The sequence below is a fragment of the Pollicipes pollicipes genome, unplaced genomic scaffold (assembly GCF_011947565.3).
Source record: "Pollicipes pollicipes isolate AB1234 unplaced genomic scaffold, Ppol_2.1 Scaffold_6686;HRSCAF=7923_pilon_pilon_pilon, whole genome shotgun sequence".
NCBI lineage: Eukaryota > Metazoa > Arthropoda > Thecostraca > Pollicipedomorpha > Pollicipedidae > Pollicipes > Pollicipes pollicipes.
Window position 1 is genome coordinate 19,531,687 of NW_023596921.1, and position 16,121 is coordinate 19,547,807.

Consider the following 16,121-nt stretch of genomic DNA (forward strand, 5'->3'; position numbering starts at 1 on the left):
GGGAGCCCGCGTGCTCGGGCGCGCTGGTGCGCTGCAGCTGGAGCGGGGAGCCCGCGTGCTCGGACGCGCTGGTGCGCTGCAGCTGGAGCGGGGAGCCCGCGTGCTCGGGCGCGCTGGTGCGCTGCAGCTAGAGCGGGGAGCCGCGTGCTCGGACGCGCTGGTGCGCTGCAGCTGGAGCGGGACCCCGCGTGCTCGGGCGCCCTGGCGCGCCGCAGCTGGAGCGGGACCCCGCGCCTAAGCCCTCCTGTCCGGTCCCGCTGCCGTCGCCAGTCAGTCGGTCAGCTTGTCGTCGGTGCGGGGCGCCTGGCCCGGCATGTCGAGCCGCCGGATCCTGCTCGCCAGCGAGACCTGAGGGTCGCTGATGAAGCGCCACACGACGCCCGGCCACGAGTCGTAGTGCGGCAGCTGGTCGTACACGTCGGACGCCATCTCGCGCAGCTCCTGCAGCCGCTTGTTCGGCACGTTGGGGAAGTCGTGGTGCTCGTTGTGGTAGCCCTCGTTCCACATGAGCTGGTTCATCCAGCCGTAGTAGCTGTAGGTCTCGTGACCGGGCGTCAGCTGCACGTGGTCGGCGATGAAGTGGCCCGCCAGCGGGTGCAGCCCCATCGTCAGGAAGAAGCCCCCCAGCAGGTACACCAGCGGCTTCCAGCCCCACATCGAGACGAGCCAGTAGTTGAACGACAGCTGCACGACGATGTTGAACACCTCCAGCTTGGTCGGCGGCAGCGGGTTCACCAGCAGCGGCCGCACGTAGTAGAAGAACGGCTGCAGCAGGATGAAGAGCAGTTTGCCGGGCGCCGAGGTGCCGAACAGCCGCGCCTCAAACTCTGTTGGCACGTCCGCGTCCAGCTTGCGGTTGCCCTGGTAACGGTGGTGCATCATGTGGTAGCGCTTGAAGGCGACGGCGTGAGGGAAGCCGATCGGTAGGTTGGCGATAATCGCCAGCAGCTGGTTGGCCAGCGGCCGCGCATAGCCGAACGCCTGGTTGTGGCTGCACTCGTGGATCACAGACCACAGCCCGTGCTGCAGGAAGCCGCCGAACGCGTACGCGGCCACCAGCAGCCACGGCCAGGAGAGGAGGCGCGCGTAGTAGGCGGCCGACAGCTGCACGCCCACCAGGCACAGCGCCTGCCACTTCAGCTCGGGGTTGTGGCCGAACAGGGAGCGCACCTCAGGGTGCGCCTGCAGGATCTGACGGCGGCGCGCCGCGTGCGGCTCCGGCACCGTCGTGTCGTCGAACCAGGGCTGGGCGGCGCGCGGGGCCATGGCGGCGGCGGGCCGGCGCTCTCAGCGGCGGCGGAGCAGTCAGTGCCGACCGGCGGCGAGCTGGCCCGACTGGTGCAGATGTGTCACCCTCATTAGAGCGGCACTTGTGAGCGATCACGGGGCGGTGCGCAGGTGCGGCCTGGGCGCGCCAGCGTCGAGGTGACGGGCAGAGCGCACGGCCGATGGTGGTTGGTTGCTTTGTCTGCGGTGTCTGACAAAATGTCTCTCTTTTCTCCACTGCCTGCAATTCGTGTTCTGTCGAGCAGTCTCTACATCGTGAACTCCTGCTGTGGCCTCGCCCACCCCACCCCACCTTGCGGTGGTGCATTCATCCAAGTCGACGGTGGTCAGGGAGCTGACACCCGGACGCGTGTAGACATCTGCTCCCCTTAACAAGTCACACCAGCGTCGCCCGTTGTGTGTTCTGCAGAATTTGTCCGGAACGTATATCTGCAACCCATTTCGCTGCATCTGCTTCTCAAGCCGCAAACAAAAAAATTATTTCTATGCTTTATTTAGCAAAAGAGCATTGGTAACACATTAAGTACATGCGTATACGGGCTTCTACCAGATGGAAGCTTGTACATCGGAAGAGCATAAATTCATCCGTACGTAGAACACGTTTGCACACACTACACTGATTTCGCAAGTGGAAGCATACTGATAATCTCGATTTTTATCACCGTGGCAGAAAAGCAATACAGCACAAATAACAGAAAACACACAACAGGAACGAGACCGTTGGGGCGAGAAGGAAGCACCAGTCCTGTTCATTACATGGCAGACCATAGTAAGTTTACCACTCCCCCCCCCCCCACCCCACCCCACCGACCGCGTTCACGTCCTACCGTCGGTGTCGGAGCACGTGCCAGACCGGACTCGACCCGACAGTCTGTGCCGCTCCGCCGACGCCGCTGGTGGGTCACAGGGGACCAGCCACCGAGCACGCAGCGCACGCCGAGATACAGCGGACCCAGGCGAGCATGACGTGTCAATGCCATCCCTGCGCGCGCTGGTAGCGCAGGCCCGCAGCTCGCGCTCCGGTTAGGCGCGGGGGGAGAGGGCTAGGCGGCAGGACACGAGGAGCTGCGATCAAACAACTATCATACGACCTTTGGCAGTGTCGCGAGAAACAACTCAGACCTTGCATGTAGGAATTAAGTACACGGACACTAGATCCGCCAGAACGGCGCACCAAGCGAGCCATTTAGCAGCACATCACGAGGCACTTTTAACAAAACGAATGCACACACTTGTAACTTAAAGAGCCACGCCGGTTCGGTTCATACATGCATTACTGTTGCTGTCATGGCCGTGCAATATTTGGCAATTGCGCTTGTTTAGTCGTGGCCAAAAACACTCCACCACAATTGGCACAGTTGTGCGCAGCGTTTTTAGGCACTACGTAGCCTATAGGCACTAGGTCTACCAGACCCTTATCTATGTGGTAAGCTCATTGAAATATCTGAGCAAAGGCAGCCGCAGTCATTAAGGCATGGATGACCTTGAAACATGAGTTCCACCAACAGACAATAGGCTAGATCTGGTCAACAACAGTGCCATTATTCCAGTTGTCAATGACTGCCCACCCTTCTTTTCTGGGGCAGGGTTGGAGCACAGAGTGGCGCCTATCCCAGGAGCCTGGTGTTTTGAATTTATCCATGTCCAGTCACTTTTTGACCGCTTGGAACAATGTGACGCGATTGACATATTTGTATCGATGTGATGGCTAACACGCCCCGGATGATTCGCTATCCAGTCAACGAAAGGGAAGTCTTCCCCACCAACATCTAGTGTGGAGAGCGCGAGCAGTATCGCCACTGTCGCCGCGATGACGCATTAAGATAGAGACGTACTGTGGTGAGTGCTCTTTAGCAACAACCCGCCTTAAAGCAGCGGAAAAAACATCAAAATCAGCGGGATGGCATTGAAGAGATTCTATAGTGTAAAAGGATTGTCAAATATTGTCACACCACATACAAAATAACGGAACATGCAAAGATAACTTACTAAAATATAGTCAACAGCAGACGGATAGAGATTCATAGGTGAGACACATAGCCCAAATATTGTCAGAATACTACGACAATAAGCAGAAAACTGCAGTAATCAAGTCACACAAAGGACCAGAATAAAACGACCCTGAAGAACAAATCTGGTCCGCCGTGAGGAATGATAATTTTTCAACCCACTGCGGGATCAAGCCGCCTGTCAGTTCACCCGGTAACGGACGGACCCCGTTAAACGCCATCTATGTACATATAAAAGCGACGCAAGCTCTGCTCCCGGCCGCCACGGCGCTTCGGCAGCGCCCCCGGCAGTTCACGTTCAGTAGCCGCGGCCATAGTTCTTCAGCTTGACGAAGAGGCAGCAGGATATGATGACGCCGAAGATCTGGACAACGGAGACGCCCACGCCGACAGCGCCCACCACCACCAGATGGTCCTGGATCACGAAGTCCAGCTGGTGCACGCAGCCCTGCGGCGAAGGCGGCTGGTCAAGCGGCGCCGGAGCCCTGCCGAGCTGCTGTCTGGGGCGTGGGCCAGCTGGACTGGTCCTCCAGCGCGGCCGGCGGCCGACCAAACACGTGGGACCATACGAAGCTGGATCACACGGCGTCTCCATTGCATACACCTACGCACAGTCACGCGCGCTTTTCAAGCTTTACCAACAACGGGTTTGCGATAATTTCGTCAACAGCCGCGGATTTTCGTAAGAAGTCTTTGCAGAAATGCGCAAACATGCGCGAAGTCTTACAGGCTAATTTCCGAAGGACAGAGAGTACGCACGAGCGCCGAAGTTATGTGGTTACCACAGTTACAACGTGGCCACGCAGAAGAAATAGCGAATCGGTCGCGAGTGCCGAATCAGTCGCGAGTGCCAACAGTCCCCCGGTACGGCGCCGGGCCGGGCCAAGCCGCCACGGGACGAGCGCAGGCGACCCACTGACCGCCGGGTTGATGTTGGACGGGTGGTCACGCCGGCCGCACAGCTCCACCACCGTCTTGCAGCAGCTGTCGGGCACCTTGCGGCGCTCGGCGTTGGCCTCCGAGTCCAGCCAGCGGCTGTACTGCCAGTTGGTGTAGTAGGTGGCGCCGCAGCAGTGGAACTGGCCGCACACCGGCACGGTCACGTCGCCAGATTGTCACAGGGCGTAACGTTTTTGGAGCGTGGGTCTGCGACGTGCTTTGAGACTCTGGGGTGGTAAATACGCGAAGCATTCGTCGCATCTTCCACCCATAGCCAATGCAACACGATGAAGTTTGCACTGATGCCCAGCAGCACGAACGAGAATAAGCATGCATTCGACAGTTTTACGAAAGGGATGAGAGGACGTATTATTGTTACCGACGGACAAGTATCCGGACAGTTGTCCTGTGTTAGCATGCACACAACGTTTTCCGGCAGTCTATTCTCCGACCGTCGTCAGGTTCATGGATTCTCTGGGACTGGATAATGTTTGGCTTTTTAGCAGTGTGGGCGTCACAACCTAAATTATCTCCTCCAAATGGTTAGAATTCGGAACGGGGCCTTCTGACTGCCAGCCGCGCTGTAACAGCTGGGCTGAGCAAAAAGGATGTGATTTAACCAGCAAGGCCGGGGAGTTAACTGGCCGAAACGTTGTGTACATTACACACCAGACAATGATAATCCGTACAATTAGTCATTAGTCATATATTCGACACTGCTATTGCGCAGAAACGAAATATTCAATATCTTCGCAGTCGGTTTCCACCAGACAGCTAGCATTACCCTAGGACCATGGACCTTGGATCACGCTGGTCATCATTCGGCTCGGAGCTCACTCACTCTGTACGCTGCCATGGCTGGGCGAGAGGGAGGGGGAGGGAAGAGCACCCATCTCTCCGTCACGCGACTCGGGGTTCACTCCGACTCCGCACGCCGCCATGGCTGGGCAAGAGGGAGAGGGGAGAAGGGAAGAGCACCCATTTCTCCGTCACGCCTGTGTAACCAGATTAGACGGGACACACGAGCCGTGCTTGCGGTGGGTCGTTCTACTCACATCCTGCTGCATGTCGTCGATGGCCTCCGTGTAGGCCAGCTGCATGCCGTACTTGTTGGTGAAGGTGCTGTTCAGGTGCTGGGCCAGCTCCATCTGCAGCTGCACCTGGTACACGTACGCCAGCACGCCCGCCATCGACTCCATCAGGAAGATCAGCAGCAGCACGAAAGTGTACTGAAACACCCGCCGCGTGTGACCGGCGCGCCCGTCGCAGGAGACTGGCTGCCGCCTGCGCCTGCCGTGCTGAGCCGACCGTTTCGCCAGGCTGCCTAGTCCGTTACGCGCACCCACGTTTACATCCGCGACATGCACCACTCACTATCTCCCAGCAATCATCGCCGCCCGTCGACACGCTCAGCTTCCAAGTGTGTGATAGAGCCCCGCTGACGAGACGCCCGAGCGGCGAGGACCGGTGAGACGTTCGCAGCGTGGGGTGACACACCATTCCGACCGACGGCCAGAGACGGGCCGCCCTGACCCCTGTCACTTCTTCCGGAACAGCCGGTAAGGCCTCTCCGCGCGCCGTTAGGTGCACTTCCTACGCCAGACCGTTGACGTGCGCGTTTTAGCGAAGCACAAATAGCAAGCCCGACAAACAGTAGCAGGCGGTGCCGGGGCCGGGGCGGGGCCGGGGCCGGGGCCGGGGCCCGCGGCCGGGCGGCGACGTACGTGAGGAGGCAGGCAGACTCTCGCGGAGTGCGCCCAGGCAGCCGACCACGCTGGTGATGACCACCAGCAGGCCGGCCGCCATCAACACGTAGGCGGCCGTGCCGAACGAGGCCGTGGCCAGCAGCAGGATGTAGTGCGGCTCGGCGGCCAGTGACCACACGGCCACACCGAACACGGCCAGGCCCGACAGCTGTCGGCAGGAGAACGCTGTTAACGCCTGCACACGGTACATATGGGTGGAGACACGGACCGTCCCACCGCCGACGGCCACTGAGCATAAACAGACACAGCAGCCAAATATTGGACATTTGGAATGCCTGGGGCAGTGGCAAACCTGCATCAGACAATGATTCACAGCATACTGGCAGACATTTTCAAACATATTTAGACATGGTGTCCAGGATTTCAGGACTTACGACCGGAGAAGCCTGAACAAGGTTGAAATAAGTATTCATCTACATGGATCACTGCTTCAAGGTAAAATAAACAGAAAAATTGAAAATGATGCAGTCATTTTCCTTGGGTAGCATATGGATGGCAATATTGATCATGGATCATGCATGCAAAAGCAGGACAAATGCACCCGCTACAGCTCAAAGGTATGCTTTCCGCCAAAACACCACTATCACAGCAGCTGGATTGGGACCAAAATGTGTATGAATGGTTCAATGATGCATACATTGTTAGCTTCATCAGTGTCAAGTAGTTCAGTAAAACTTGCAAAGCCTGAGACAAGTCTGGTTGGGGCTGACTGCTTACCATGAAGACAAAATTGAACATGTACAAGACATATTTCAGAAAATTGATGCTGCAGCAGCCTTCATCTTTTGATTCTTCCATCGGTATCCTGGAGAATGACACATGGTTATCACACATGGTTGGTATGTTACACAAACCCAAGATTGGACAAATGAAGACTTGGCCAATGTATTGAAGGCACAGAAGTTACATTATTGCAAAATGCAAAGGTGACTGCATGCAAATGTTATATTCTGCATACTGATTAGCAGTACTATCTATGATTATACAAACATGTTTCTTCCACTTTACACCTGTAACCTATTTATGAATCCCCATTGCACATATACATACTTCTTTCACCTGAAAAATGAGGTCCAAACAAAGAAATATCTTAATCTCTTCCAAGTGACATAATATATAAAACATCATTACACTGCTACCTTTGAGTCACTGCCCTGAGCAAAAGTGACAAAGTAATCTGGCTGTCAGGTGCAGAACTTCAAACAATTTTTTTCAATCAGCACATTACAGCATACCTCTATGCACATTGGCTTACACTGCATTGCAGTAGCAAGTTCCAGATAGATTACACTTGAAACTGGCAGACTAGATTACACTGTATCCTAAATTTGATTTACATCTTGGAATGGCCTGGGCTGCCTTAAAAGGCTGCACATCTCCCATTATAAGAATGACTTTAGAAATTGGTTGTCATAAATTGAGTGGAAAAACAATCAATTTGAAGGTGGTTTGAGAGATATCAATGTGTGCTGCAGATACAGATGCACCACATGTCTGCGTGCTATATTTGTTTGCATGTCAAAATGAGCCAAAACATGACTGAATCAAATGTCATCCTGAGAAAAAGTTCTGTTATGGATTACTGGACTAGGTTAGACCCAAAATTTGTGAAAAAGCATATTAGCAGGTTCCAGGTAGGTTACATTTGAAACTGGCAGGCTAGATTACACTGTATCCTAAATTCAAGGCATTCATTCTCTTGGGCACAGGGAGAAATCCCTGGGCAAAATATCTGGAAAAGCAGAAAGACCAGCAGACACAAAATTTGGCCTATCAATGATATTATTTTTCATGCTTTGAAGCCTGCATTGTGTCCCAGATCAGGTCAGATCACTGAGGTCATGTTACTATGTCTGCATTCTGACAGATTGCAGAGCTATTTTTATGCCTTTTTCCCTCTTAATAACAATAAATGCTACTCTACAGAAGAGAATCAGTGAAAAATGACCACCCACTGGCACAGAAATTACCTTGGTAGAATACTATTATTTCAAGATCAGCTTCCCTTGTTTCCTAGCCACAGCACACATTTTCATTAAAGCACAAGGTGATCCAACAGTAAAATTACAAGAATCACTTCTTAACAATTATGTGTTGACTCCGCCAAATTGCCAAAATATGTTCAAGTTCCCTGAAAATGCAACTATTTACATTCCACTTATTGATGACAGACACACACACACACACATACATATATAATTTATCATCGTCTCATTATCATTTCATCCACATCTAAATGCATCTTATTGTTCATCTAAGTCATCTAATAATGTATCTGCTTATCTAACCATTATTCCAATTAGCAACATCTAAATGCACCTTACACTTCATCTAAGTCATTTACTAATGTATCTACTTATCTAGCTGTTATTCTAATTAACAATCAGGTACCAATAGCATAGTAAGTAAACTGTTAATCTGAAAAAAACAGGAACATGATGTATTGTTGCCTAGCCTTCCCGCCAGGTCGAGAGGCAGGCAACATATATCTGGGCCTCATGTTGTAGCATGTAATGCAATGTCAGTGTTGTTAAGCCCTAATGGCACACAGCTACCCTACTCTGAGAAGCACCCATCATGTACATCTTGGGCTTGGAAGTACCAAGTTGGATTTCTTCTAGTTGCTTCAGTAATTGTGACTGATAAATAAAATGACATCAAATTGCGTTGTGGTGATAACAATCAAATATGGTTTCTCCATTACCACACATGCTGGGAAAATGTGACCTCAATTGAATTTGTAGTTGTTTATCTTGTCACCAAAGTTATTGGATGACAAGGGGTTTGTGATACGATGTCGACCCAGCCAGTCAGTAGCTGCACACACTAGAAACAATGCATAACAAATTTCCACCCAGCAGGACTATGCAGGATCCCAGGGAACTCACATTGATTCGAGCGGCATTTTCTCGCAATGAAGCTGTATCTGGGTCACAAAATTCAGGCCAGCAATGTAAATCACCGTTCTCGCCGCTTCTGCAACACCAAGCTGCTTCAGTTCACAGCATCGGTTTTCCGGTCTCCTTTACTGCCCCGGGACGCCGACTTAGAAGACCGAGGAGTAATTAGTCTCCATTCTAATCGCTTTGGTGTTTGGGAGGTGTCATATTTTGAGGCGGCGATCGTGACGTTCTGCGCCAAAGTGCCAAGCTTCACAGGCGTAATCCGCTGATTTTTTTACGCCAAGTTATTGTGCACTGTGCGAGGTATTTGCGCACCCACAGCACAATAATATAGTTTTTTTCGACGAAAGCGGCTCAGGTTGAGCTGTGCCAACCACCCTTGAAAATTATAATTCGCCTGCATTCGGCGATAAGGTAGAGAAACCTAGATTCCAGCCCAACGTGAGTGTGATTAAATATGTTTGGAGGGTTCGAGGCCAGCGGCGCATTTCCGATTCAGTTGGGCGGGTTCACCCTCCCCGCCCCCCCCCCCCCCAACTTGGGCTCCGGCCTTTTTCCACAAAAATTGGCCAAATTCGGGGAGAGGCCTGCTAGTTGGAATACTTGGGCGGTAGGTTAGGCCACAATTCCACTGGTCAGTCCCCCAAAGCATTTTGAGAAACTGCGCCCCTGTTCGAGGCCACCACGTCCCTGAAATTTCAAACCGGGAACGTCGCGTGGGACGCATTTTCTTGAGATCCAGACGCAAATAAACTAATTTTCAAACATTCACGTCAAGGTCCTCAAAAGAAAACTATTTAGTTGGCAGACGGACACCGATTCGCCATTGTTGGCGATCATCAATACAATTGTGTAGTGGTGTCTGAGAATGGATTCGGTGTGGAAGTCAAAACACAGATTAACTGAACTCCAGTTTGGCGAAATGTTCTTTGGTCGGATGACCACTTGCCGAAACACTCTCTAGTCGAGTGCTAGTTTCTTTAGCATTCGACTAACTAAATGGTCTCTAGACGAATGTTTATGTGCTGACATGTCGATAACTTTGAAAGCGAACAGTAGCAAATAAAACTTTTGACAAGTTAAATCAGATCCATCCTCCTAATGTTGCGAGAAATTGGCATGCTTCGAAGATACGCAAAAGGGAGTTGCATAGTTTTAAAATTCTCTTTTGGCTTGACTTAAGTGGACATAAACATACGTGACCTGTAATGAATCATGTCACGTCAAAAGGGTAACAGCTATGGTTCCATTAGATCGTCCACCTATATCAAGGCATAAGCAGGGAGGACCAAACGAATAAATCCACGTATTTCGCAACGTTGGTTACGTCCCACGAACGATGCGCTACTACAAATGCGTGACAGAATTCAGAGACCACCTACGGTCCGCAATTTTAAAGGGAATTTCTCAAAATTGTATGACTTGGTTAACGCTCTGCCATCGCGTCAGTTCGTAAAATTCCGGCATGATGAGTTCAAAGCTATGTAAAATTAACGTCCTGCAGCGCACCAGGAGTTGCTGCGTAAACGGCACTGTAGCGATAAATAGCGATTATATTGACGGTACTCAATAGCTCTATATGAGCTTATTCTCAAGAGTGAAAAGAGCTCAAAAGATTCACCAAAACGTCTTGCCGCAATCCAACTTCAGCCTGACGCAGGATCTACGTTAGGAGCAGGAATGCATTACGTCCGGTAAAAAAGGCAAACAAAACTCGGTCACCCTCAACGATTGTATTACCAAAATGCGCATCATAGTATGTGCATGGAAATTCATGCCAGCTGGTAGCACCATTGCGAATGTTTTCGATAACCCGAAGCGCCCTCCGATACGAATACTGAATTGCCAGGTTCGAACATAACACATTGCATCAGAACGAATCCAGCGTGAAATGTTAGGGATGGGGCGCAAATTATCAGTGATAGGACCACACAAACTCAGTCCACTAAGTCTATACGGCGACAGGTAGGCGCATGAGCGCCCCGTCCACACACACGCGCACACCGCGGGAACACAGCTACGCCGATAGGCAGCCGCTGTTATGCATCGCGGGGCACACCTTCGCCAATAGCTGGCCGCTGTCACACACCGTCATCCCACTAGGCTCTGTCATAAAGATGCAGGCCGTGAGAGCCGCAAGATGCGCTGACATGCCAGGACTGTATGCCTGTAACACACCGCGCACAATGGAAGACGCTTCCCAGGGGGCACAGGTTGCCGTGTCTACCGATCGTGCATATCTGTGTGCATGCGTATTGTGCCCGCGTAAGTGGCCGTGTAACTGCGTCCGTGCGTACGCGTGCGAGGGCGTTTGTGCCCGCTGCAGCAGCACTCAAACCGTAACCTCTCCTGTCACCAACGTCTGCTGTCGCGGGTGGTCAGTTGGTCCCGACGGGGCGCCCGCGTCGGCGGATGTGCCACCAGCCCGACCGCGGGTCGGCGGCGGCGATGGTGGCGGGGCGGCGGCGGCGGTGGCGGCGGCCGGACGCCAGCGCGCGCCACGGTGCTGCCCGCCCGCGCGCGGCCGGCCGGCTACGACACCGGGCCCGGCGCGCTCTCTGCCTCCTCGCTGCTCGAGTCGTCGTCGCGACCGGCGTCGCAGAGGAACTCGTGCGCCTCGCTCGTGCCCATCGAGATGGAGTGGGAGAGCCGGAACTGCATGGCGCGGCTGAGCGGTGGCACGTACTGGCGCGGTATCAGGAACGTCGACAGGTTGAACAGGTCCAGGAACACCTGCCGGCGGAAGACAGCCTTACGGAGCGGCTCTGTCATGCTGCCAGCAGCAGCATATGCCAACAGCACGATGATGCTCGTGGAACCGGAAAGAACACAGGCTATGCGATGAAGGCCCAGTCAGGGCGGATGCTGACTTTTCACAATACTCGAAATTCGAAAAGGGTCCCGATCTGAGAAGTCTTCTTTTCGGGATCCAATAAACTCACTACTTAAATATTCGATATCAATCCTGGATCTTAGAACACCAATATTTTTATAATACATAAATAAATAAATAAATAAATATATATATATATATATATATATATATATAAATTTGCAATGGGTTTCAGGTACCGGAAAATCTGAGACTCAAAGCTAAGATACTCATCTCAGGCTGGCTATGGAATCCACACTTAACTTCACAAGCAAGACACTGGTGATTTCGAGACTGAAAACATCTCAGCGAGTGCAAGCTGTGCTCTGGGTCCACCCAGTCTAAAAGCGTTTGCTGTGTCACATAGCATATTTCTCATCTCTTCCAATTTGACGTAGGCCCGAACGACTTACACCGAAATTTGGGCAAATAAAGGCTCAGATAGGCGTGAGAGGGTTATCCAACTTAAAAGTGAGTGTCTGACAATGGTGCAGTCTGCAGGCAGCACTGACACCGTATGATGTCAGTAGTAAGAATCAGATGTCATAAACCAGTAAGAATAATTTCCCTTGTGCAAAAACCATCCAGACCGAATGTCGATGGGACACACAGGCATGGGCGGACGAGACGGGAGCCGGCGCGGCAGATTCGTGAGCCAGTGCGCAGCGCGGCCTCACGCGGCGCGGGGCCGGCGGCGGTACCTTGTAGCGGTCGCTGACGGTGGCGCGCAGGTACTGGTAGCCGGACGAGCCGCCCGTGCCCACCTGCTGCGAGCCGATCATGCGCTGCACGATCTGCACGTGGTTATCTGTGAACGGACGGCTGTCACGCGCCCGACCGCACGACCAAGGCGCGGCGCTGAGGGATTCGGCAACCTCTGGTGCGGTACGTCCTCTACCTGCCCGGTTTGGTCTGTCTGCGGTCTGTCTGAATCCGGTCCGTCTATTCCATCCGGTTTGTCTGGCTCAAAAATGTCTGGCACACAATCAGCATGGCAAAAAAGACACAAGACGTTGGGTCACATAAATCCTAGTTGGATGCGTATGTAGCCGGCTTAAGGCATGCAAATCAAGCAATTAAGGTTGTTCGTTCCGTGGCCGCGGAACTTACTTCTCCATTTGATGAGCAGCTCATCGATGTCCATGAGTAGATTGATCAGCTGATAGGGTTGGTTGAAGCGTGGCTCCATCCTGCCGACAGAGCCTCGTGAAGTTGTAGAGCAGCGGGCACAGAGCAAAGTTGAAATTGGTCAAGAACACGCAGGGCGGATCACACCCAGCGCCGCTGGAAGGTGAAACATCACACAGCGGTGATATTTAGCACGCCAGTAAGTGATTTCGTGAACCCACGCATACTCCACTGCCACCACTCCGCCGACTCGCAGATATGGAGCAGAGAGCGTTTGAGTAAGACATAGACATAGACATAGACATAGACGGAGACGGAGACGGAGGAACGGAGACGAGACGGACGGAGACGGAGACGAACAGAGACAGAGACAGAGACAGAGACGGAGACAGAGACAGAGACAGAGACAGAACAGAGACAGAGACAGAGACAGAGACAGAGACAGAGACGGAGACGGAGACGGAGACGAGACGGAGACGGAGACGGAGACGGAGACGGAGACAGAGACGGAGACAGAGACAGAGACAGAGACAGAGACAGAGACAGAGACAGAGACAGAGACAGAGACAGAGACAGGGACAGGGACAGGACAGGGACAGGGACAGGGACAGGGACAGGGACAGGGACAGGGACAGGGACAGGGACAGGACGGGACAGGGACAGGACAGGGACAGGGACAGGGACAGGGACAGGACAGGGACAGGGACAGGGACAGGGACAGACAGGACAGGGACAGGGACAGGGACAGGGACAGGGACAGGGACAGGGACAGGACAGGGACAGGGACAGGGACAGGGACAGGGACAGGACAGGGACAGGGACAGGGACAGGGACAGGGACAGGGACAGGGACAGGGACAGGGACAGGGACAGGGACAGGGACAGGACAGGGACAGGGACAGGGACAGGGACAGGACAGGGACAGGGACAGGGACAGGGACAGGGACAGGGACAGGGACAGGGACACAGAGAGAGAGAGAAAAAAGATAGAGGGAGGGAGAGAGAGGGGAGAGGGATAATTTTTATTTATTACATGCGCACAAAAATGCTGAGACACGGCATGCAGACCACGGTGACGTGGTCTCTCATCATCGAAGTGTGTACCTGGCTAAACACGTGGTGGGTGCTAAGGGAGGGTACCACATTAACAGATACATTTTTTCGATCCCACGCGACTGAGAGGAAATAGCCGGTTATACGAGTGTGTGTGTGTGGGGGGGGGGGGGGGGCCAGCCCCCAGTTTTGAGAGGGAAGTGCGTCAAATTCAGGAGGAACCTGTATTCAGTGTATTTTGCCAACTCTCCCTGCTAAGCCTCGCTCCAACCATTTGCGGACCTTCACCCCCGGTCGCTTACATGACCGTTATGTGGCGCCGGCAGATAATCATCGCGGCTCACCCTGTGAGAGCAAGGCGACCATGGACCGAGCCCGAGCTTCAGCGCCGCGGGCTTGCTGCCGCCCGACTCATCCCAACAACGCTGCCACGCCCTCCCCGTGCGGGCAGGGGCCACACACTGGGTATCGTCTCCGGCAGAGATTGACAGGGAGCGTGTACGCGGCACCCGAACTGCTCGCTTGGCGCCGGCGTCAGCACTCTCTCCCCGCCACTCCGATGTGACCGGGGGTCTGGGGGTCCGGCACAAGGTGACTTTCTTTTCAGCCCGATCCAGTGAAGCCAGACGGGGAGCGACAGAGTGGCGGGGAGAACAGCGCTGGAGCGCAGCCAAGTCATTAATAAGCAGACAGAGCAAGGCGAGAAAAGGTCGGCAGGGAAAGAGACCTTTCCTCTGTTGAGCTCTGAGCTGCAGGATAAGCGCTAGAATGATGGCAGATTCACGTTTTCTCTACTTTGAGTTCGTTGCAAGCCTTGACGCATTACATTACAGTTGCAGATACTAGCCTTGGCCGGTTTCGCGCCCGTATACGCACCCCCAATCGTCATTTAAAACTGGACACGACATAGTACCATGCGCCGCTGCTCCATCCCCCTCCCTAGCCCTGCACCCCGTAAACACACCACTGTTTCGTTCGCACCCGTCTTAAACGGAGGCATTTGGGACATATTTCAAACACATACTCTAGTGAAACCTCAGAACCAGTAACGTCTGATAATGGCATAAGGCAATGCCACTGCAGCAGCGTCAAGACATAATGATCTTGCACAATTATATCAATTTTGATTATTTTCGAGTCCAAGTTACGCAGTCAGGGCCTTGTAACAACACTACGCTTCTTCCCTACAGTTGTCGCGACCACCGTTGTCATGATAACCCTCATACAACAAAGACATCTGTGACTGGCCCAGCGGGCGGCAAATGCCCATTTCCAAGAAGCGCACTGGTTGACATTCGAACCAGTGCGTCACCATAGAACATGTGATACTGCGCTTCCCACAGCCCGAGTGCGCTCCGAGAAGCCACTGTGGAAAACGCCATACGGGATAAGTCAAAGCCACTGTATGCCGTTTCGTTCAATTCGCGGGAAAAAGGAACCATGTTCTCTTTTTTTTGTCTCAATAAAGTGTCTCCAGCTCTAACAACATTTATCACACATTTTGGCAACTTAGTGCGCCGCAAAAATCATGAAACTCACACACTGGAAAAACGGGGCCAATAAAATAAATTACTTTCAAAGTGATGGGCAGGGTGTCGAATGAGATGTCTTCCGCAAGAGCGACTTCTCAAGAGCGACAAGAACGACGACGACTACTAAACACCCCGCTGCGTCAGATCTTGCGTGCGTCACTGTATGCGCCATGCGGATGCGTGCGTTGTCATGGTTAGGGGTGGTTAAAAGCTCAGCCAGACGCGAGCTGCCCGTAGGAACCGGACAGCACGCATCACCGCCCTTAAAAACGCCGCTCCTCAAACTGGTGGCCCATACCACGAACCGTGTAACACACACATGCGCATTTCCATACCGCCGACGGCGCCATCCCCCACCACGCAGGCGCCCGACCGGTTCTTGTTGCCTCCGCCTGGATATGGCGCGCGTTGTCAGCCTTTTGGACAGTCGGGCGGTGTTTACCGGCCGGCGGTGGGCCAGGGCGGCCTCGCCTCCAGCGAGCTGCGCGCTGATTGGTCGACCCGCCAACACGCGATACGGGCGGCGGGCCTGGCCGGGGGCCGGCCGGCCGAAGTCCGACCGCAGGAGTGACCGAGCCAGGGCTGGGAGACGGCCCCCCCCCCCCCTGCCTCCCCGCAGGCCATGACGGTGTC

At 53.5% G+C, this 16,121-nt stretch overlaps 3 protein-coding genes across 3 annotated transcripts; all 3 read right to left on the bottom strand.

Annotated features, from left to right (window-relative positions):
* Window positions 1–270: 270 nt before the first annotated feature.
* On the bottom strand, window positions 271–1,266 carry LOC119108010 (sphingolipid delta(4)-desaturase DES1-like). Its single transcript, XM_037231595.1, has one exon. The coding sequence runs from the start codon at window positions 1,264–1,266 to the stop codon at window positions 271–273; it is 996 nt and encodes a 331-aa protein (XP_037087490.1).
* A 498-nt stretch (window positions 1,267–1,764) lies between these two features.
* On the bottom strand, window positions 1,765–9,111 carry LOC119108012 (CD151 antigen). Its single transcript, XM_037231596.1, has 7 exons — window positions 8,890–9,111; window positions 6,719–6,806; window positions 5,960–6,149; window positions 5,769–5,779; window positions 5,291–5,464; window positions 4,217–4,375; window positions 1,765–3,744 (listed from the first exon to the last, which is right to left on the bottom strand). Exons 1-7 carry the CDS (start codon window positions 8,904–8,906, stop codon window positions 3,595–3,597), a joined length of 789 nt encoding a protein of 262 aa, XP_037087491.1. The 5' UTR covers window positions 8,907–9,111; the 3' UTR covers window positions 1,765–3,594.
* A 2,281-nt stretch (window positions 9,112–11,392) lies between these two features.
* LOC119107102 (tryptophan 2,3-dioxygenase-like) lies at window positions 11,393–12,997 on the bottom strand. Its single transcript, XM_037230470.1, has 3 exons — window positions 12,887–12,997; window positions 12,478–12,584; window positions 11,393–11,637 (listed from the first exon to the last, which is right to left on the bottom strand). Exons 1-3 carry the CDS (start codon window positions 12,963–12,965, stop codon window positions 11,437–11,439), a joined length of 387 nt encoding a protein of 128 aa, XP_037086365.1. The 5' UTR covers window positions 12,966–12,997; the 3' UTR covers window positions 11,393–11,436.
* Window positions 12,998–16,121: the final 3,124 nt, after the last annotated feature.